Source organism: Bufo gargarizans, chromosome 3 (assembly GCF_014858855.1).
Source record: "Bufo gargarizans isolate SCDJY-AF-19 chromosome 3, ASM1485885v1, whole genome shotgun sequence".
NCBI classification, from domain to species: domain Eukaryota; kingdom Metazoa; phylum Chordata; class Amphibia; order Anura; family Bufonidae; genus Bufo; species Bufo gargarizans.
Window position 1 is genome coordinate 94,522,347 of NC_058082.1, and position 17,801 is coordinate 94,540,147.

General features: G+C 45.0%; 1 protein-coding gene across 6 annotated transcripts in view; it reads right to left on the minus strand.

Annotated features, from left to right (window-relative positions):
* Nucleotides 1–17,801, minus strand: part of LOC122931045 (disheveled-associated activator of morphogenesis 2) — a 222,037-nt gene that overhangs the window by 25,537 nt on the left and 178,699 nt on the right. For all 6 annotated transcript variants that reach the window (XM_044284949.1, XM_044284944.1, XM_044284947.1 and 3 more), the window contains 5 exons: nt 9,734–9,818; nt 2,446–2,552; nt 2,266–2,354; nt 1,816–1,984; nt 379–486 (listed from right to left, as the gene is read on the minus strand). In XM_044284949.1, the coding sequence (XP_044140884.1) occupies nt 379–486; nt 1,816–1,984; nt 2,266–2,354; nt 2,446–2,552; nt 9,734–9,818 (558 nt within the window). The remainder of the gene's footprint in view (nt 1–378; nt 487–1,815; nt 1,985–2,265; nt 2,355–2,445; nt 2,553–9,733; nt 9,819–17,801) is intronic.

Genomic DNA, 17,801 nt, shown 5'->3' on the forward strand with positions numbered 1-17,801 from the left:
CTAGAGGCAGCGGCTCTTCTGCTCTTGGACGTTATCATGTTACGACCTGGCGGAGACCAGTCCCAGGCTGACCCCACAAGAGGAGTTATGAAAACTCAGATGCGAAGAAGACAAACAGGAACATCTGATTTGGCAGAACGGCCCGATCCAGGACAAGCAAACCCGAGCCGCCGCCGCCGCCGCTGAGGTCACCAACACATTACAGCGAATTAGCCGGTATTTTTAGATTCACCACTTCAGCGTTTGTGGTCGGGGGTCCTGAAGAGCGAGGGGGATGTAAAACTGCAGGTCTGGCATTCAGGACACAAGGAAAGCTGGGTGACAATCACTGCAGGAGCGGTAATGGTGGCGGCATTCTATATGTGGGGGATGACTTACTTGACTTTAGCTGCCTCGGAGAGGTGCTCGAGTTCCCCCTGGATGTTGAGGATGTCGGGGTACGTCTTCTCAAATATCATAATTAGGTAGTGCAAGAGGGTGATGTTCCTAGAAGAAGAGGAAACCATCAGCAATGGGTTTAGGAGCTAAAATCTGTCCAGTGAGCTTCCTTCCTGATATCACATGACCCCCCCCCCCCCTTCTTGCCCTTACCTGGTGCTGCCTGAGGCGATCGCCTCACCTGGCCTCTTTGGTGGTGCGCCCCTGCCTCACCTGGCCTCATTGGTGGTGCGCCCCTGCCTCACCTGGCCTCATTGGTGGTGCGCCCCTGCCTCACCTGGCCTCATTGTCGGTGCGCCCCTGCCTCACCTGGCCTCATTGGTGGTGCGCCACTGCCTCACCTGGCCTCATTGGTGGTGCGCCCCTGCCTCACCTGGCCTCATTGGTGGTGCGCCCCTGCCTCACCTGGCCTCATTGTCGGTGCACCCCTGCCTCACCTGGCCTCATTGGTGGTGCGCCCCTGCCTCACCTGGCCTCATTGTCGGTGCGCCCCTGCCTCACCTGGCCTCATTGGTGGTGCGCCCCTGCCTCACCTGGCCTCATTGGTGGTGCGCCCCTGCCTCACCTGGCCTCATTGGTGGTGCGCCCCTGCCTCACCTGGCCTCATTGGTGGTGCACCCTTGCCTCACCTGGCCTCATTGGTGGTGCGCCCCTGCCTCACCTGGCCTCATTGGTGGTGCGCCCCTGCCTCACCTGGCCTCATTGGTGGTGCGCCCTTGCCTCACCTGGCCTCATTGGTGGTGCGCCCCTGCCTCACCTGGCCTCATTGGTGGTGCGCCCCTGCCTCACCTGGCCTCATTGGTGGTGCGCCCTTGCCTCACCTGGCCTCATTGGTGGTGCACCCTTGCCTCACCTGGCCTCATTGGTGGTGCGCCCCTGCCTCACCTGGCCTCATTGGTGGTGCGCCCCTGCCTCACCTGGCCTCATTGGTGGTGCACCCTTGCCTCACCTGGCCTCATTGGTGGTGCGCCCCTGCCTCACCTGGCCTCATTGGTGGTGCGCCCCTGCCTCACCTGGCCTCATTGGTGGTGCGCCCCTGCCTCACCTGGCCTCATTGGTGGTGCGCCCCTGCCTCACCTGGCCTCATTGGTGGTGCGCCCCTGCCTCACCTGGCCTCATTGGTGGTGCGCCCCTGCCTCACCTGGCCTCATTGGTGGTGCGCCCCTGCCTCACCTGGCCTCATTGGTGGTGCGCCCACCAAAGTTGAACGTTGCCCTTTCCTGACGTCTACTCGCTCTTAACCCTTTGACATCACATAAGAGTATGGGGCATCTGATGAAATATGTGTCATGAACGAGTTGCTACAACGTAGAAACCACACTGTGGCAGTGAGCACCAGGAGCAGACAGTGTCCCTTTAACAGTCGGGCAGTCCTACCTGTCTATACTGGATTTGGTATCAATGATCTTATTCAGACTCGCAACTTTGAAGCCAAACGCGTTTCCTCTCTGGCCTTTATTCATGTAGTTTCCGAAGGCCAAGACGACTTCAAAAAGCTGCTTTAATCGTCTGCTTCGGGTCAGTTCCTTGCACGCCAGGAGCAGGGCTTCAAGAGGGGACAAAGATCAGGTCAGTGTCAGTAAGGGACCGGTACAGCAAAGGAAATGCAAAACTATTGCAAGTTATCTCATATCAGCCACATGAGGGTCCGGGCTAATCTGCATACTTGTCTCCCATGGAGCATTGCCTGACAATGAGAATCTGCACCCCTGAGTATACTGCTGGATCTCGCCATCTTTACTGATGAAGGCCCACATTATATCAGATCATTGTGAGATCCATAGATCCTCGGGGGCGTGGAGGGGCCGTTGATTCATCAGGTCTCACCTTCAACCTTAGGCTTCGCCTCCGCTAATCGCTCTGGGAACTTCTTCTTGAAAAACAAAGCCTGCAGCCGCTGCTGATAGTGGTCGATCCTAGAAATAAGACGGGGGATGAGGGGTGGAAAGTTTAGAACAATGATTTTTGATAAGTATTGACACCTCGCTGAGTCTGCAGCGCACCCACCTGCTCATCTCATACAAGAAGCGGTCAGCCCGTGCCATGCGGTCAATCTCGTGTTTGTGTTCCTCCAGCAGGTCAATGTCGCTCTTCTCAGGGATGAACTTCAAGAGCTGATGGGATGAAAATAATAAATACATTCCATTATTCTCTGATATTACACAGCCATCACATACCATAGCGCTGGACATCCTCGCTGGACTGGACCTTGGACCATCTGTTTGTGACTAGTGACATTACAGGGCAGATTCAGGTATGGGGCCACTTGTGGGGGCAGTTGCTCGTGTGGGATGGTTTGGATAACATTTTCTGGTACAGCAAACGCTTGGTAACGTGCTATTCGTTTAAGCCAGGTGGCGTCCTGTTATACCAACACAGCGCCGCCGGGTTACAAGCTTCTTCATTGTTTTCCATCTTAGGACAGGAGGACATGTCACTCATTTAATGCAATTTCCCTGCCATCTCTTGTGACAAATGGAAACTCTGGGCTTCATGGGTTCACACAGACCATGGAGAAGGGAGGTGGACCCTTTCCACTGCATGGTTCTTAGTAGCCACAGCGTCAGTCTCCATAAGATTTATATGCGGTATTAACACATGGCCCGGGAAGTGAAAATGGATACATACATAATACATAGTTAATACGGTTGAAAAAAAAGACATAGGTCCATAAAGTTCAACCAAGGATAAATGATGAGGAGGTGAGTAACTGTCTGGTCTGAGGTCTCTACATATGTGGGCACTCTGGTCTGGGGTATATATAAGGGTCTGGTCTGGAGTCTGGTTATATACGGGGTCTGGGGTATATATAAAGAGGGGTCTGGTCTGGGGTCTGTTTATATAGGGGTATGGTCTGGGGTATATAAAATGGTGTCTGGGGTGTGATCTGTTTATATAAGGGGTTTGGTCTGGGGTCTGTTTATATAAGGGGTTCGGTCTGGTCTGGGGTCTGTTTATATAAAGGGTTCGGTCTGGTCTGGGGTCTGTTTATATAGGGGTATGGTCTGGGGTATATATATGAAGAGGGGTCTGGTCTGGTGTCTGTTTATATAGGGGTATGGTCTGGGGTATATATAAAGAGGGATCTGGTCTGGTCTGGGGTCTGTTTATATAAGGGGTTCGGTCTGGTCTGGGGTCTGTTTATATAAGGGGTTCGGTCTGGCCTGGGGTCTGTTTATATAGGGGTATGGTCTGGGGTATATATATGAAGAGGGGTCTGGTCTGGTATCTGTTTATATAGGGGTATGGTCTGGGGTATATATAAAGAGGGATCTGGTCTGGTCCGGGGTCTGTTTATATAAGGGGTTCGGTCTGGTCTGGGGTCTGTTTATATAGGGGTATGGTCTGGGGTATATAAAGTGGGGTCTGGTCTGGGGTCTGTTTATATAAGGGTTTTGGTCTGGGGTCTGTTTATATAAGGGGTTTGGTCTGGGGTCTGTTTATATAAGGAGTTCGGTCTGGTCTGGGGTCTGTTTATATAAGGGGTGCGGTCTGGGGTCTGTTTATATAAGGGGTTCGGTCTGGTCTGGGGTCTGTTTATATAAGGGGTTCGGTCTGGCCTGGGGTCTGTTTATATAGGGGTATGGTCTGGGGTATATATATGAAGAGGGGTCTGGTCTGGTATCTGTTTATATAGGGGTATGGTCTGGGGTATATATAAAGAGGGATCTGGTCTGGTCCGGGGTCTGTTTATATAAGGGGTTCGGTCTGGTCTGGGGTCTGTTTATATAGGGGTATGGTCTGGGGTATATAAAGTGGGGTCTGGTCTGGGGTCTGTTTATATAAGGGGTTTGGTCTGGGGTCTGTTTATATAAGGGGTTTGGTCTGGGGTCTGTTTATATAAGGAGTTCGGTCTGGTCTGGGGTCTGTTTATATAAGGGGTGCGGTCTGGTCTGGGGTCTGTTTATATAAGGGGTTCGGTCTGGTCTGGGGTCTGTTTATATAAGGGGTTCGGTCTAGGGGAATATATAAAGAGGGGTCGGGTCTGGGGTCTGTTTATATAGGGGTATGGTCTGGGGTATATAAAATGGTGTCTGGGGTGTGATCTGTTTATATAAGGGGTTTGGTCTGGGGTCTGTTTATATAAGGGGTTCGGTCTGGTCTGGGGTCTGTTTATATAAGGGGTTCGGTCTGGTCTGGGGTCTGTTTATATAAGGGGTTCGGTCTGGTCTGGGGTCTGTTTATATAAGGGGTTCGGTCTGGGGTATATATAAAGAGGGGTCTGTTTATATAGGGGGTTTGGTCTGGGGTCTGTTTATATAGGGGTATGGTCTGGGGTATATAAAATGGGGTCTGGGGTGTGGTCTGTTTATATAAGGGGTTTGGTCTGGGGTCTGTTTATAGAGGGGTATGGTCTGGGGTATATAAAATGGGGTCTGGTTTGCGGTCTGTTTATACAGGGGTATGGTCTGGGGTATATAAAGTGGGGTCTGGTCTGGGGTCTGTTTATATAAGGGGTTTGGTCTGGGGTATATATAAAGAGGGGTCTGTTTATATAGGGGGTTTGGTCTGGTCTGGGGTCTGTTTATATAAGGGGTTTGGTCTGGGGTATATATAAAGAGGGGTCTGGTCTGGTCTGGGGTCTGTTTATACAGGGGTATGGTCTAAGGTATATAAAGTGGGGTCTGGTCTGGGGTCTGTTTATATAAGGGGTTTGGTCTGGGGTATATATAAAGAGGGGTCTGTTTATATAGGGGGTTTGGTCTGGTCTGGGGTCTGTTTATATAGGGGGATTGTCTGGGGTATATAAAGCGAGGTCTGTTTATATAGGGGGTTTGGTGTGGGGTGTATATATAAAGTGTAGTCTGGGGTCTGTATTAAGGGGTACTCTGATTTGAGTTCTTTATAAAGGGGTCTGTATTAAGGGGTCTTTGCTTATTTTAGGGGGGTTTGATCTGGGGTCAATATTAGCTTCATTGGTTCTATATTTTGTGGGTCTGTATTTACTTAAGGGGTCTGGTGTTTTAATTCATTTTGCGGGTCTGTTCTGAGGTTTGAATTTATTTAGGATTCCGGGTGTCTGTATTTACCTAGAGGTCAGGTTTGCGTTCTGTATTCGGATCGGGGATCTGTACCATGTGATGGATAGTTGTATGTATAGTTCTGTACGTTGGGGGCATGTCCTACATAAATGGGAGGAGCATAATGATTCATTGCTGGTGACCATATTCAGGTGCACAATGCCAATAGGGTAGGAGAACGCAAGTAACCTGGGTTAGGGCCCCACTTCCTTCGCCCTCTACATATTATGTATACTGTTAGACATCGGCCGGGGTATGACACGCACCTAAAATACAATGCTAAAGCTAAATAGAGACATTGTTCTATGTAAAAGGACCACAGGGTCAAACCAAGAAGAACGGTCATATTCTTACCGAGAGCCTCAGTCCAGACATAGATGCCATGCCCCAGACGGGGCCGGGGGGCAGAGTTACTGGATCTCTTAATTATAGACCAATTTATTGTCATTCTGATGCCCTCGTCCATCCCCCGTGACCTCAGAGTCCCCACAAATTATCACGGCTGACAGCCTGGTATATAATGAGCTGGTTATCCAGCGGGCAGACTGGGATGATCTCACAGAGGACATGTCTATAACCAGAGTCCGTGGTAATGAATGACCCTCTACAGGCCCAGCCGCTTACTATATCTATATTTCCTACGTCCTCCAGGCACAAACATCATTCTGTCAGCCTTGGCTCCTCAGTTTTAGAATCAAAGAAGGACAAAACCAGCAATGTTCAACTCAAGACCCTCAAAAAACTACCTTAAAATCCATCTAAATGCAGAATTCTGACATAGAGATATCCAATGTCTACAAGAGGGATTCTTTTATGAGAGCAGGGTGCTATGGTCCAGGGGATGGTCTTCTCTTTTAAGGAGTAAGATGACATGGTCTTATCTTTTGAGAAGTAAGTCATGGTATAGTAACAACCTAAAATACTACTCTGTTGATCCAAAAAAAAGGCTAAATCCCCATTAGGTGGATGGTAATTGTGCCGTCCTAGAAGGACAAGAATGACAATTGGAACAAATCCCTGATCAACATCCTATCTCCCTCCTTTTCTGAATCAATGTGACATACTACTATGGCTAGTCCTCCTTTTTCAGGAGCATGGTGGCATGCTACTAGGGATAGACCCCCTTTTCATGAGCAAAGTGTCATTGTCCAAGGCATTGTCCTTACTATTTGGTAGCAGGGTGGCATGTCCATTGTCCTAGGGATGGTCCTTACTTTTCACTAGCAGGGAATCATGTACTAGGGTCTTCACTTTTTCATAGTAGGGTGGCACATCCAAAGGATGGTCCTTTATTTTTCTTAGTAGGGTGGCATGTCCAAGGGATGGTCCTTTCTTTTTTGTAGTAGGGTGGTATGCCCAAGGGATGGTCCTTTCTTTTTCATAGTAGGGTGGCATGTCCAAGGGATGGTCCTTTCTTTTTCGTAGTAGGATGGCATGCCCAAGGGATGGTCCTTTCTTTTTCGTAGTAGGGTGGCTTGTCCAAGGAATGATCCTTTCTTTTTCATAGTAGAGTGGCATGTCTAGAGATGGTCCTTCTTTTTTCGTAGTAGAGTGGCATGTCCTAGGGATTGCCCTTACTTGTAGGTAGCAGGGTGGAATGTCCTAGGGATGGCCATTCCTTTTTTGATAGCCGAGTGTCCTAGGTTAGTTCTCCTTTTTACTGCTTCCCATTAGTTGTCTATGAAAATTGGAGCCCTGGACAGGGATGGTCTTCACTTTTTCGTAGTAGGGTGGCACGTCCAAAGGATGGTCCTTTCTTTTTCGTAGTAGGGTGGCATGTCCAAGGGATGGTCCTTTATTTTTCGTAGTAGGGTAGCATGTCCAAGGGATGGTCCTTTCTTTTTTGTAGTAGGGTGGCATGTCCAAGGGATGGTCCTTTCTTTTTCATAGTAGAGTGGCAAGTCCTAGGGATGGTCCTTCCTTTTTCGTAGTAGAGTGGCATGTCCTAAGGATGGTCCTTACTTGTAGGTAGTAGGGTGGAATGTCCTAGGGATTGCCCTTACTTGTAGGTAGTAGAGTGGCATGTCATAGGGATTGCCCTTACTTGTAGGTAGTAGAGTGGCATGTCCTAGGGATTGCCCTTACTTGTAGGTTGTAGGGTGGAATGTTCTAGGGATGGTCATTCCTATTTTGATAGCTGAGTGGCATGTCCTAGGTTAGTTCTCCTTTTACCTGCTTCCCATTAGTTGTCTTTGGAGATTGGAGCCCTGGACGTTCACAATAACCACATGGTTCCAGCCCAACATAACAGTCCCTGGTCAGACTGGGTTTCCTTGGACCCTCCAGAGGAAATTATTCTTGGAGCCTAAACCCAACATCATCAATAAAGTCTAATATATTTTGATTCAAAGAAATAGACCCTAGATCAGGGATGACCAACCTGTGGCTCTCCAGCTGTTGTAAAACTACAATTTCCACCATGCCCTGCTGTAGGCTGTTAGCTGTAGGCAATCTGGGCATGCTGGGAGTTGTAATTCTGCAACAGCTGGAGAGCCTCAGGTTGGCCATGTCTGCCCTAGGGGATAGTAATTGGCTCCAAAGGCAGCTCCAAACAATATTTTTCTCTTGGACCTTTGGGGCCCACTATGATATCAGAGCCTTGGCCAGGGGCATACTGGCCATAGACCCTATAGAGAAACTTCCTGGGCCTCCTCACAGCCACCAGCCGTGGTAAGTGATGATCTAACGCTCTCCTCCAGACTCCTGAATTAAACTGTATGCCATCCTAAGGCAACTGGAGTAGAAGGACAGAATGTGGCAGCTGGCCCTGACCACCACAGAGGAGCAGTTTTTGGGGAGATATTTTGTGTTGCTGGGGCAGTATTTTGTGGTGTCCTGTGGTATTGAGCTCTGCTACCATGGCATAATGTGCTGCAAAACACTACAAAATGGAGCCACTTTTAGTTTTTTCAGGGCCACTTTAGGTTCCCAGCCCACCCCTGGCCTTGGCCCAGTGGAGGATCCTCTGGTAGGTCAGATACCCTGGATTGCTGTCATCTACACATGTGCTTGTAGAGTTCCTATTAGTAGGAGAACCCGCATTTTTTTGCTTGTAAATTGTAATGTGAGAGTTGATAGAAACCACCGTGATTACTGAGAAACCTAAGATCGGCTCTCAGTATCGTTCCCTTGTTAATGCACCTTCTGAAATCTAATCCAGAGAAGTGTCCGTCCTGAGCTGCCAAACCAGAAGCTCGTAGACTGCAGACAGTCTGTTTCCCTCACTTAGAGCTCATTAGTGCAGGATGGCCTCCGGCCGGGAAGTCATAAAGCCGTCTGAGTACTTCAAAACCACAAAGAAAGTCTATTAAGTATTTGCTTGAATGAAGTGGAGGCAGCGCTGCATGGAGGACAGAGTTATGTAGATCCAGCACAGGAGATTATAATAACAGGGACTGGACCTCCGCTGATCTGATACTGAAGACCTATCCTAAGTATAGCTCATTAATAAGTAAGTCATGGACAACCCCTTTAATTAATGTCTGAACCCATCAGCAGGACAGGTGTCTTTAAGTGTGGGATTGGCGCATCCTGAGCGAGTGCTATTCATGCCGATAAATGCCATAGCCACACACCAGGCACCGACGTGACGCCAAACGATGACGAGGTTCTCCACCTCAGGATCCTCCTGATACTCAGACGACTTTATTTAGTAATTAAAAAAAGTTAATGGTGCAAAATAAGTTTTTGAGCCCCTGAAGCTCCCCTTTTGATTTCATTTACTAACTGCCCATATGGAAGAAGGGAACGGCCATCTGGAGCTGCTGCCCCCCATGGTCCACAGAGAGCACCTAATAATGTCTCTGTGGTGGGTCCAGGAAACTTAGGTGGAATTTCACCTCCACGAGGAGTTCTAGCTCTCCCTATGTGCAGTAAGAACCACGTCTATATGGGCGGTATTTACTGTTTCTATACATCTCCTATAAGGAAACTGTGTCCGGATGGGTTGGCATTGTAGGCGCCTAGGTGTTTCCTTCCACAGAGATAATCAGCGCTGGGTGGATGTGCAGCCGCTAATCTCCCTCCGATCATGTGAAATACCTGTTCTGCACAGATACTTTATGTCTATGGCGGGAATTGAGGAGCAATGTGCAGACTTGTTCTTTAGAAAGAAGAAACAAATTAGCTGAGTGAATGATTACAATGTATCACTAGCGAGGGGAGAGACAAAAATCCCCAAATGTGTCCCGTGCCATAAAATCATACACAGAGAGTAAAGTAAGAAGAAAACTTCAAAAAGACGACTGTCGCCAGTCTGAGCCCCCGCGTCCTACCTGCTCCAGCATATCTTTAGGGAGATCTTCTTGCTCATCCATCTCCATAATGGCTTTCTTAATCTCCTCGTTGGACAACTTGAGTCTAGGAGAAAATAAACTAAGATGTAATTTATGAATATACCAGACTAATCCATAAAATATATAAGAAGATGTATAACTTATACCAGCAGTACATATATAATTATATACAGGAGATGCCCAGGTTATACCAGCATGGTCCATATCACTATATACAAGAAGATGTATAACTTATACCAGCTGTACATGTATAATTATATACAGGAGATACCCAGGTTATACCAGCATGGTCCGTATCACTATATACAAGAAGATGTATAACTTATACCAGCTGTACATGTATAATTATATACAGGAGATACCCAGGTTATACCAGCATGCTCCATATCACTATATACAAGAAGATGTATAACTTATACCAGCTGTACATGTATAATTATATACAGGAGATACCCAGGTTATACCAGCATGGTCCGTATCACTATATACAAGAAGATGTATAACTTATACCAGCTGTACATATATAATTATATACAGGAGATACCCAGGTTATACCAGCATGCTCCATATCACTGTATACAAGAAGATGTATAACTTATACCAGCTGTACATATATAATTATATACAGGAGATACCCAGGTTATACCAGCATGCTCCATATCACTATATACAAGAAGATGTATAACTTATACCAGCTGTACATATATAATTATATACAGGAGATACCCAGGTTATACCAGCATGGTCCGTATCACTAGATACAAGAAGATGTATAACTTATACCAGCTGTACATATATAATTATATACAGGAGATACCCAGGTTATACCAGCTGTACATATATAATTATATACAGGAGATACCCAGGTTATACCAGCTGTACATATATAATTATATACAGGAGATACCCAGGTTATACCAGCTGTACATATATAATTATATACAGGAGATACCCAGGTTATACCAGCATGCTCCATATCACTATATACAAGAAGATGTATAACTTATACCAGCTGTACATATATAATTATATACAGGAGATGCCCAGGTTATACCAGCATGGTCCGTATCACTAGATACAAGAAGATGTATAACTTATACCAGCTGTACATATATAATTATATACAGGAGATACCCAGGTTATACCAGCTGTACATATATAATTATATACAGGAGATACCCAGGTTATACCAGCTGTACATATATAATTATATACAGGAGATACCCAGGTTATAACAGCTGTACATATATAATTATATACAGGAGATACCCAGGTTATACCAGCATGCTCCATATCACTATATACAAGAAGATGTATAACTTATACCAGCTGTACATATATAATTATATACAGGAGACACCCAGGTTATACCAGCTGTACATATATAATTATATACAGGAGATACCCAGGTTATACCAGCATGGTCCCTATCACTATATACAAGAAGATGTATAACTTATACCAGCTGTACATATATAATTATATACAGGAGATACCCAGGTTATACCAGCTGTACATATATAATTATATACAGGAGATACCCAGGTTATACCAGCTGTACATATATAATTATATACAGGAGATACCCAGGTTATACCAGCATGGTCCATATCACTGTATACAAGAAGATGTATAACTTATACCAGCTGTACATATATAATTATATACAGGAGATGCCCAGGTTATACCAGCATGGTCCATATCACTATATACAAGAAGATGTATAACTTATACCAGCTGTACATATATAATTATATACAGGAGATGCCCAGGTTATACCAGCATGCTCCATATCACTATATACAAGAAGATGTATAACTTATACCAGCTGTACATATATAATTATATACAGGAGATGCCCAGGTTATACCAGCATGGTCCATATCACTATATACAAGAAGATGTATAACTTATACCAGCTGTACATATATAATTATATACAGGAGATGCCCAGGTTATACCAGCTGTACATATATAATTATATACAGGAGATGCCCAGGTTATACCAGCATGCTCCATATCACTATATACAAGAAGATGTATAACTTATACCAGCTGTACATATATAATTATATACAGGAGATGCCCAGGTTATACCAGCATGCTCCATATCACTATATACAGAAGATGTATAACTTATACCAGCTGTACATATATAATTATATACAGGAGATGCCCAGGTTATACCAGCATGCTCCATATCACTATATACAAGAAGATGTATAACTTATACCAGCTGTACATATATAATTATATACAGGAGATGCCCAGGTTATACCAGCTGTACACATATAATTATATACAGGAGATGCCCAGGTTATACCAGCATGCTCCATATCACTGTATACAAGAAGATGTATAAGTTATATCTTCTATATCCATATACGGTAACTGCTTAAGTTATACCAAATATAATTTTCTATATAATATCTGGCATTTTTCATAATTCTCGTGACTTTTCCTTCCTTGGGGTCAGCGCCTCCTACATTTTTTGGCAGGAATGTGCCTTTCGGGGATTATACAATACGTACACGTTGATAAGTAATTATATATAAATATACAGCGATTCCTCGCTGATTAAACGTCTTCTCGGCTCCTTTCAGATGCCGCAGTGAACATTTCGTGTCACGCACGAGTCGTGTTTCTCATATTTACACTGCTACAGATAATCCTGATGGAGAAGAACGTCAAACCCAAATGTCCTGCGATAGCGAGCAGCTGGGTATCGGCGGTGACGGGGACGCGCTGGGGGTCTGTAAACAGAGAGCTGCCCCTCTGCTCAACCATTACATATTACAAATACTTCTTCTGCCGCAGCACGGGGCGACAGCGTGTAATAATTCTCTGGAATCTGACGAACATGGATTTTCTGCTGTTGGAAATTTCCACCACGTTACATTCCAGACATTTCTTTATTTTTCTCCAATGACAGCAAGATCCCGGATCAAAAAATGAAATAGGACATTTTTCTGAAAATGCCGATCAGAGCAGAATTTGGAGGCGCCTGACGGGGGCACAATAACTTATCCCATATAGCGATGAGCCAACCCGTGGACGTTTGGGTTCGGCCGAACTTCAGATCAAAGTTCGGGACCCAAACTTGACCCTGACCCTGAATTTCACTTTATTATTTCCCGTTATAAGGAGGTCACACCAGGGGCCTGGGTAAGTAAAGTGTTAGAATGTATTCCTATAAATCTGCCAGGAAGAAGCAAATGGATTATCAGACGGAAGAAGATGAAGATGTTCCGGAGAGAAGGGAAATAACAGAAGTGGAGACAACGTAGAAAGAAGAAGAAATGAAAATTAAATGATAAGAATATTCTCACAATAAACTATTCAGAAGACGGCTCAGGGATAAGTTACAAATATCCTTCACGAGGGAAATGAATGATATGACCTGCTGGGTCCACAGATAACGGAAGCTTCTATTAACTCAGAAATCTCTAAGAGGATTCTTTATAATGAGATTTATACCAGAAACTGCTCAGAATGTAATCAGATTAATAGAGAGAAAACGGAGAGAAATCTTTGAGTGAGAATAACAAGGATAGATAGATAGATAGATAGGAAAGGTTTAACACTGACACATGTAAAGTTATTCACATGGGAAGGAATAATGCAAGTCACCGTACATACTAAATGGTAAAACACTGGGTAACACTGACATGGAAAAGGACTTAGTAATTTTTAGTGAACAGCAAACTAAGGCTGAGTTCACATCAGCGTTCAGCCTTTCCGCTCTCCAGCTCCGTCTTAGAAGCAGGAGAGCGGAAAGGACGGATTCGGCACATAACGAAGCCTACGGACCCCAAAGACTATAATGGGGTCCATTAGGTTTACGCTCAGAAGATGATTTTGGAGCGGAGACAAAAGTCCTGCGCACAGAACTTTTGTCTCCGCTCCAAAGTCATCTTCTGAGCGGAAACTTAACAGACCCCATTATAGTCTATTGGGTCCGTAGGCTCCGTTCGGCTCAGTTTTGTGACAAATCCGTCCTTTTCGTTCTCCTGCCCCTATAACGGAGCAGAAGAACGGAAAGGCTGAACGGTGATGTGAACTCAGCCTAAGCTGTAGAAACCAGTGTCAGGCAGCTGCTGCCAAGGCCAATAAGATAATGGGTTGCATCAAAAGGGGCATAGAATCCCGTGATAAGAACATAGTCCTACCACTTTACACATCACTAGTCAGACCACACATGGAGGACTGTGTACAGTTCTGGGCTCCTGTGAACAAGGCAGACATAGCAGAGCTGGAGAAGGTCCAGAGGAGGGCAACTAAAGTAATAACTGGAATGGGGCAACTACAGGACCCTGAAAGATTATCAACATTAGGGTTATTCACTTTAGAAGAAAGACGACTGAGGGGAGATCTAATAACTATGTATAAATATATCAGGGGTCAGTACAGAGATCACTCCCATCATCTATTTATCCCCAGGACTGTGACTGTGACGAGGGGACATCCTCTGCGTCTGGAGGAAAGAAGGTTTGTACACAAACATAGAAGAGGATTCTTTACGGTAAGAGCAGTGAGACTATGGACTCTATACTGTAGGAGCAGTGAGACTATGGACTCTATACTGTAGGAGCAGTGAGACTATGGACTCTTTACAGCAAGAGCAGTGAGACTATGGACTCTTTACTGTAAGAGCAGTGAGACTATGGACGCTTTACTGTAAGAGCAGTGAGACTATGGACTCTTTACTGTAAGAGCAGTGAGACTATGGACTCTTTACTGTAAGAGCAGTGAGACTATGGACTCTTTACTGTAAGAGCAGTGAGACTATGGACTCTATACTGTAAGAGCAGTGAGACTATGGACTCTATACTGTAAGAGCAGTGAGACTATGGACTCTTACTGTAAGAGCAGTGAGACTATGGACTCTATACTGTAAGAGCAGTGAGACTATGGACTCTTACTGTAAGAGCAGTGAGACTATGGACTCCTTTACTGTAAGAGCAGTGAGACTATGGACTCTTACTGTAAGAGCAGTGAGACTATGGGACTCTTACTGTAAGAGCAGTGAGACTATGGACTCTTACTGTAAGAGCAGTGAGACTATGGACTCTTTACTGTAAGAGCAGTGAGACTATGGACTCTTTACTGTAAGAGCAGTGAGACTATGGACTCTATACTGTAAGAGCAGTGAGACTATGGACTCTATACTGTAAGAGCAGTGAGACTATGGACTCCTTACTGTAAGAGCAGTGAGACTATGGACTCCTTACTGTAAGAGCAAGTGAGACTATGGACTCTTACTGTAAGAGCAGTGAGACTATGGACTCTATACTGTAAGAGCAGTGAGACTATGGACTCTTTACTGTAAGAGCAGTGAGACTATGGACTCTTTACTGTAAGAGCAGTGATACTATGGACTCTTACTGTAAGAGCAGTGAGACTATGGACTCTATACTGTAACGAGCAGTGAGACTATGGACTCCTTACTGTAAGAGCAGTGAGACTATGGACTTCTTACTGTAAGAGCAGTGAGACTATGGACTCTATACTGTAAGAGCAGTGAGACTATGGACTCTTACTGTAAGAGCAGTGAGACTATGGACTCCTTACTGTAAGAGCAGTGAGACTATGGACTCTTTACTGTAAGAGCAGTGAGACTATGGACTTCTTTACTGTAAGAGCAGTGAGGACTATGGACTCTATACTGTAAGAGCAGTGAGACTATGGACTCTATACTGTAAGAGCAGTGAGACTATGGACTCTTACTGTAAGAGCAGTGAGACTAGGACTCTTACTGTAGAGCAGTGAATGGACTCTTACTGTAAGAGCAGTGAGACTATGGACTCTCTACTGTAAGAGCAGTGAGACTATGGACTCTTACTGTAAGAGCAGTGAGACTATGGACTCTTTACTGTAAGAGCAGTGAGACTATGGATTCTTTACTGTAAGAGCAGTGAGACTATGGACTCTATTACTGTAAGAGCAGTGAGACTATGGACTCTTTACTGTAAGAGCAGTGAGACTATGGACTCTTTACTGTAAGAGCAGTGAGACTATGGACTCTTACTGTAAGAGCAGTGAGACTATGGACTCTTTACTGTAAGAGCAGTGAGACTATGGACTCTTTACTGTAAGAGCAGTGAGACTATGGACTCTTTACTGTAAGAGCAGTGAGACTATGGACTCTTTACTGTAAGAGCAGTGAGACTATGGACTCTTTACTGTAAGAGCAGTGAGACTATGGACTCTTTACTGTAAGAGCAGTGAGACTATGGACTCTTTACTGTAAGAGCAGTGAGACTATGGACTCTTTACTGTAAGAGCAGTGAGACTATGGACTCTTTACTGTAAGAGCAGTGAGACTATGGACTCTTTACTGTAAGAGCAGTGAGACTATGGACTCTTTACTGTAAGAGCAGTGAGACTATGGACTCTTTACTGTAAGAGCAGTGAGACTATGGACTCTTTACTGTAAGAGCAGTGAGACTATGGACTTCTTTACTGTAAGAGCAGTGGGACTATGGACTCTTTACTGTAAGAGCAAGTGAGACTATGGACTCTTTACTGTAAGAGCAGTGAGACTATGGACTCTTTACTGTAAGAGCAGTGAGACTATGGACTCTTTACTGTAGAGCAGTGAGGACTATGGACTCTTTACTGTAAGAGCAGTGAGACTATGGACTCTTTACTGTAAGAGCAGTGAGACTATGGAATTTTACTGTAAGAGCAGTGAGGACTATGGACTCTGTACTGTAAGAGCAGTGCGGACTATGGACTCTTTACTGTAAGAGCAGTGAGGACTATGACTCTTTACTGTAAGAGCAGTGAGACTATGGACTCTTTACTGTAAGAGCAGTGAGACTATGGAATTTTACTGTAAGGAGCAGTGAGACTATGGACTCTTACTGTAAGAGCCGTCGAGACTATGGACTCTTTACTGTAAGAGCAGTGAGACTATGGACTCTTTACTGTAAGAGCAAGTGAGACTATGGACTCTTTACTGTAAGAGCAGTGAGACTATGGACTCTTTACTGTAAGAGCAGTGAGACTATGGAACTCTTTACTGTAAGAGCAGTGAGACTCCTTACTGTAAGAGCAGTGAGACTTTGGACTCTTTACTGTAAGAGCAGTGAGACTATGGACTCTTTACTGTAGGAGCAGTGAGACTATGGACCCTTTACTGTAAGAGCAGTGAGACTATGGACTCTTTACGGTAAGAGCAGTGAGACTATGGATTCTTTACTGTAAGAGCAGTGAGACTATGGATTCTTTACTGTAAGAGCAGTGATACTATGGGCTCTTTACTGTAAGAGCAGTAAGACTATGGAATCTTTACTGTAAGAGCAGTGAGACTATGGACTCTTTACTGTAAGAGCAGTGAGACTATGGACTCCTTACTGTAAGAGCAGTGAGACTATGGACTCCTTACTGTAGTAGCAGTGAGACTATGGACTCTTTACTGTAGGAGCAGTGAGACTATGGACTCTTTACTGTAAGAGCAGTGAGACTATGGACTCTTTACTGTAGTAGCAGTGAGACTATGGACTCTTTACTGTAAGAGCAGTGAGACTATGGACTCTGTACTGTAAGAGCAGTAAGACTATGGACTCCTTACTGTAAGAGCAGTGAGACTATGGACTCCTTACTGTAGTAGCAGTGAGACTATAGACTCTATACTGTAGTAGCAGTGAGACTATGGACTCTTTACTGTAAGAGCAGTGAGACTATGGACTCTTTACTGTAGGAGCAGTGAGACTATGGACTCTTTACGGTAAGAGCAGTGAGACTATGAATTCTATACTGTAAGAGCAGTGAGACTATGGACTCTATACTGTAAGAGCAGTGAGACTATGGACTCTATACTGTAAGAGCAGTGAGACTATGGACTCTTTACGGTAAGAGCAGTGAGACTATGGAGCTCTCTGCCTGAGGAGGTGGTGATGGTGAGTTCACTAAAAGAATTCAAGAGGGGCCTGGATGTATTTCTGGAGCGTAATAATATTACAGGCTATAGCTACTAGAGAGGGGTCGCTGATCCAGGGAGTTATTCTGATTGCCTGATTGGAGTCGGGAAGGAATTTTTTCC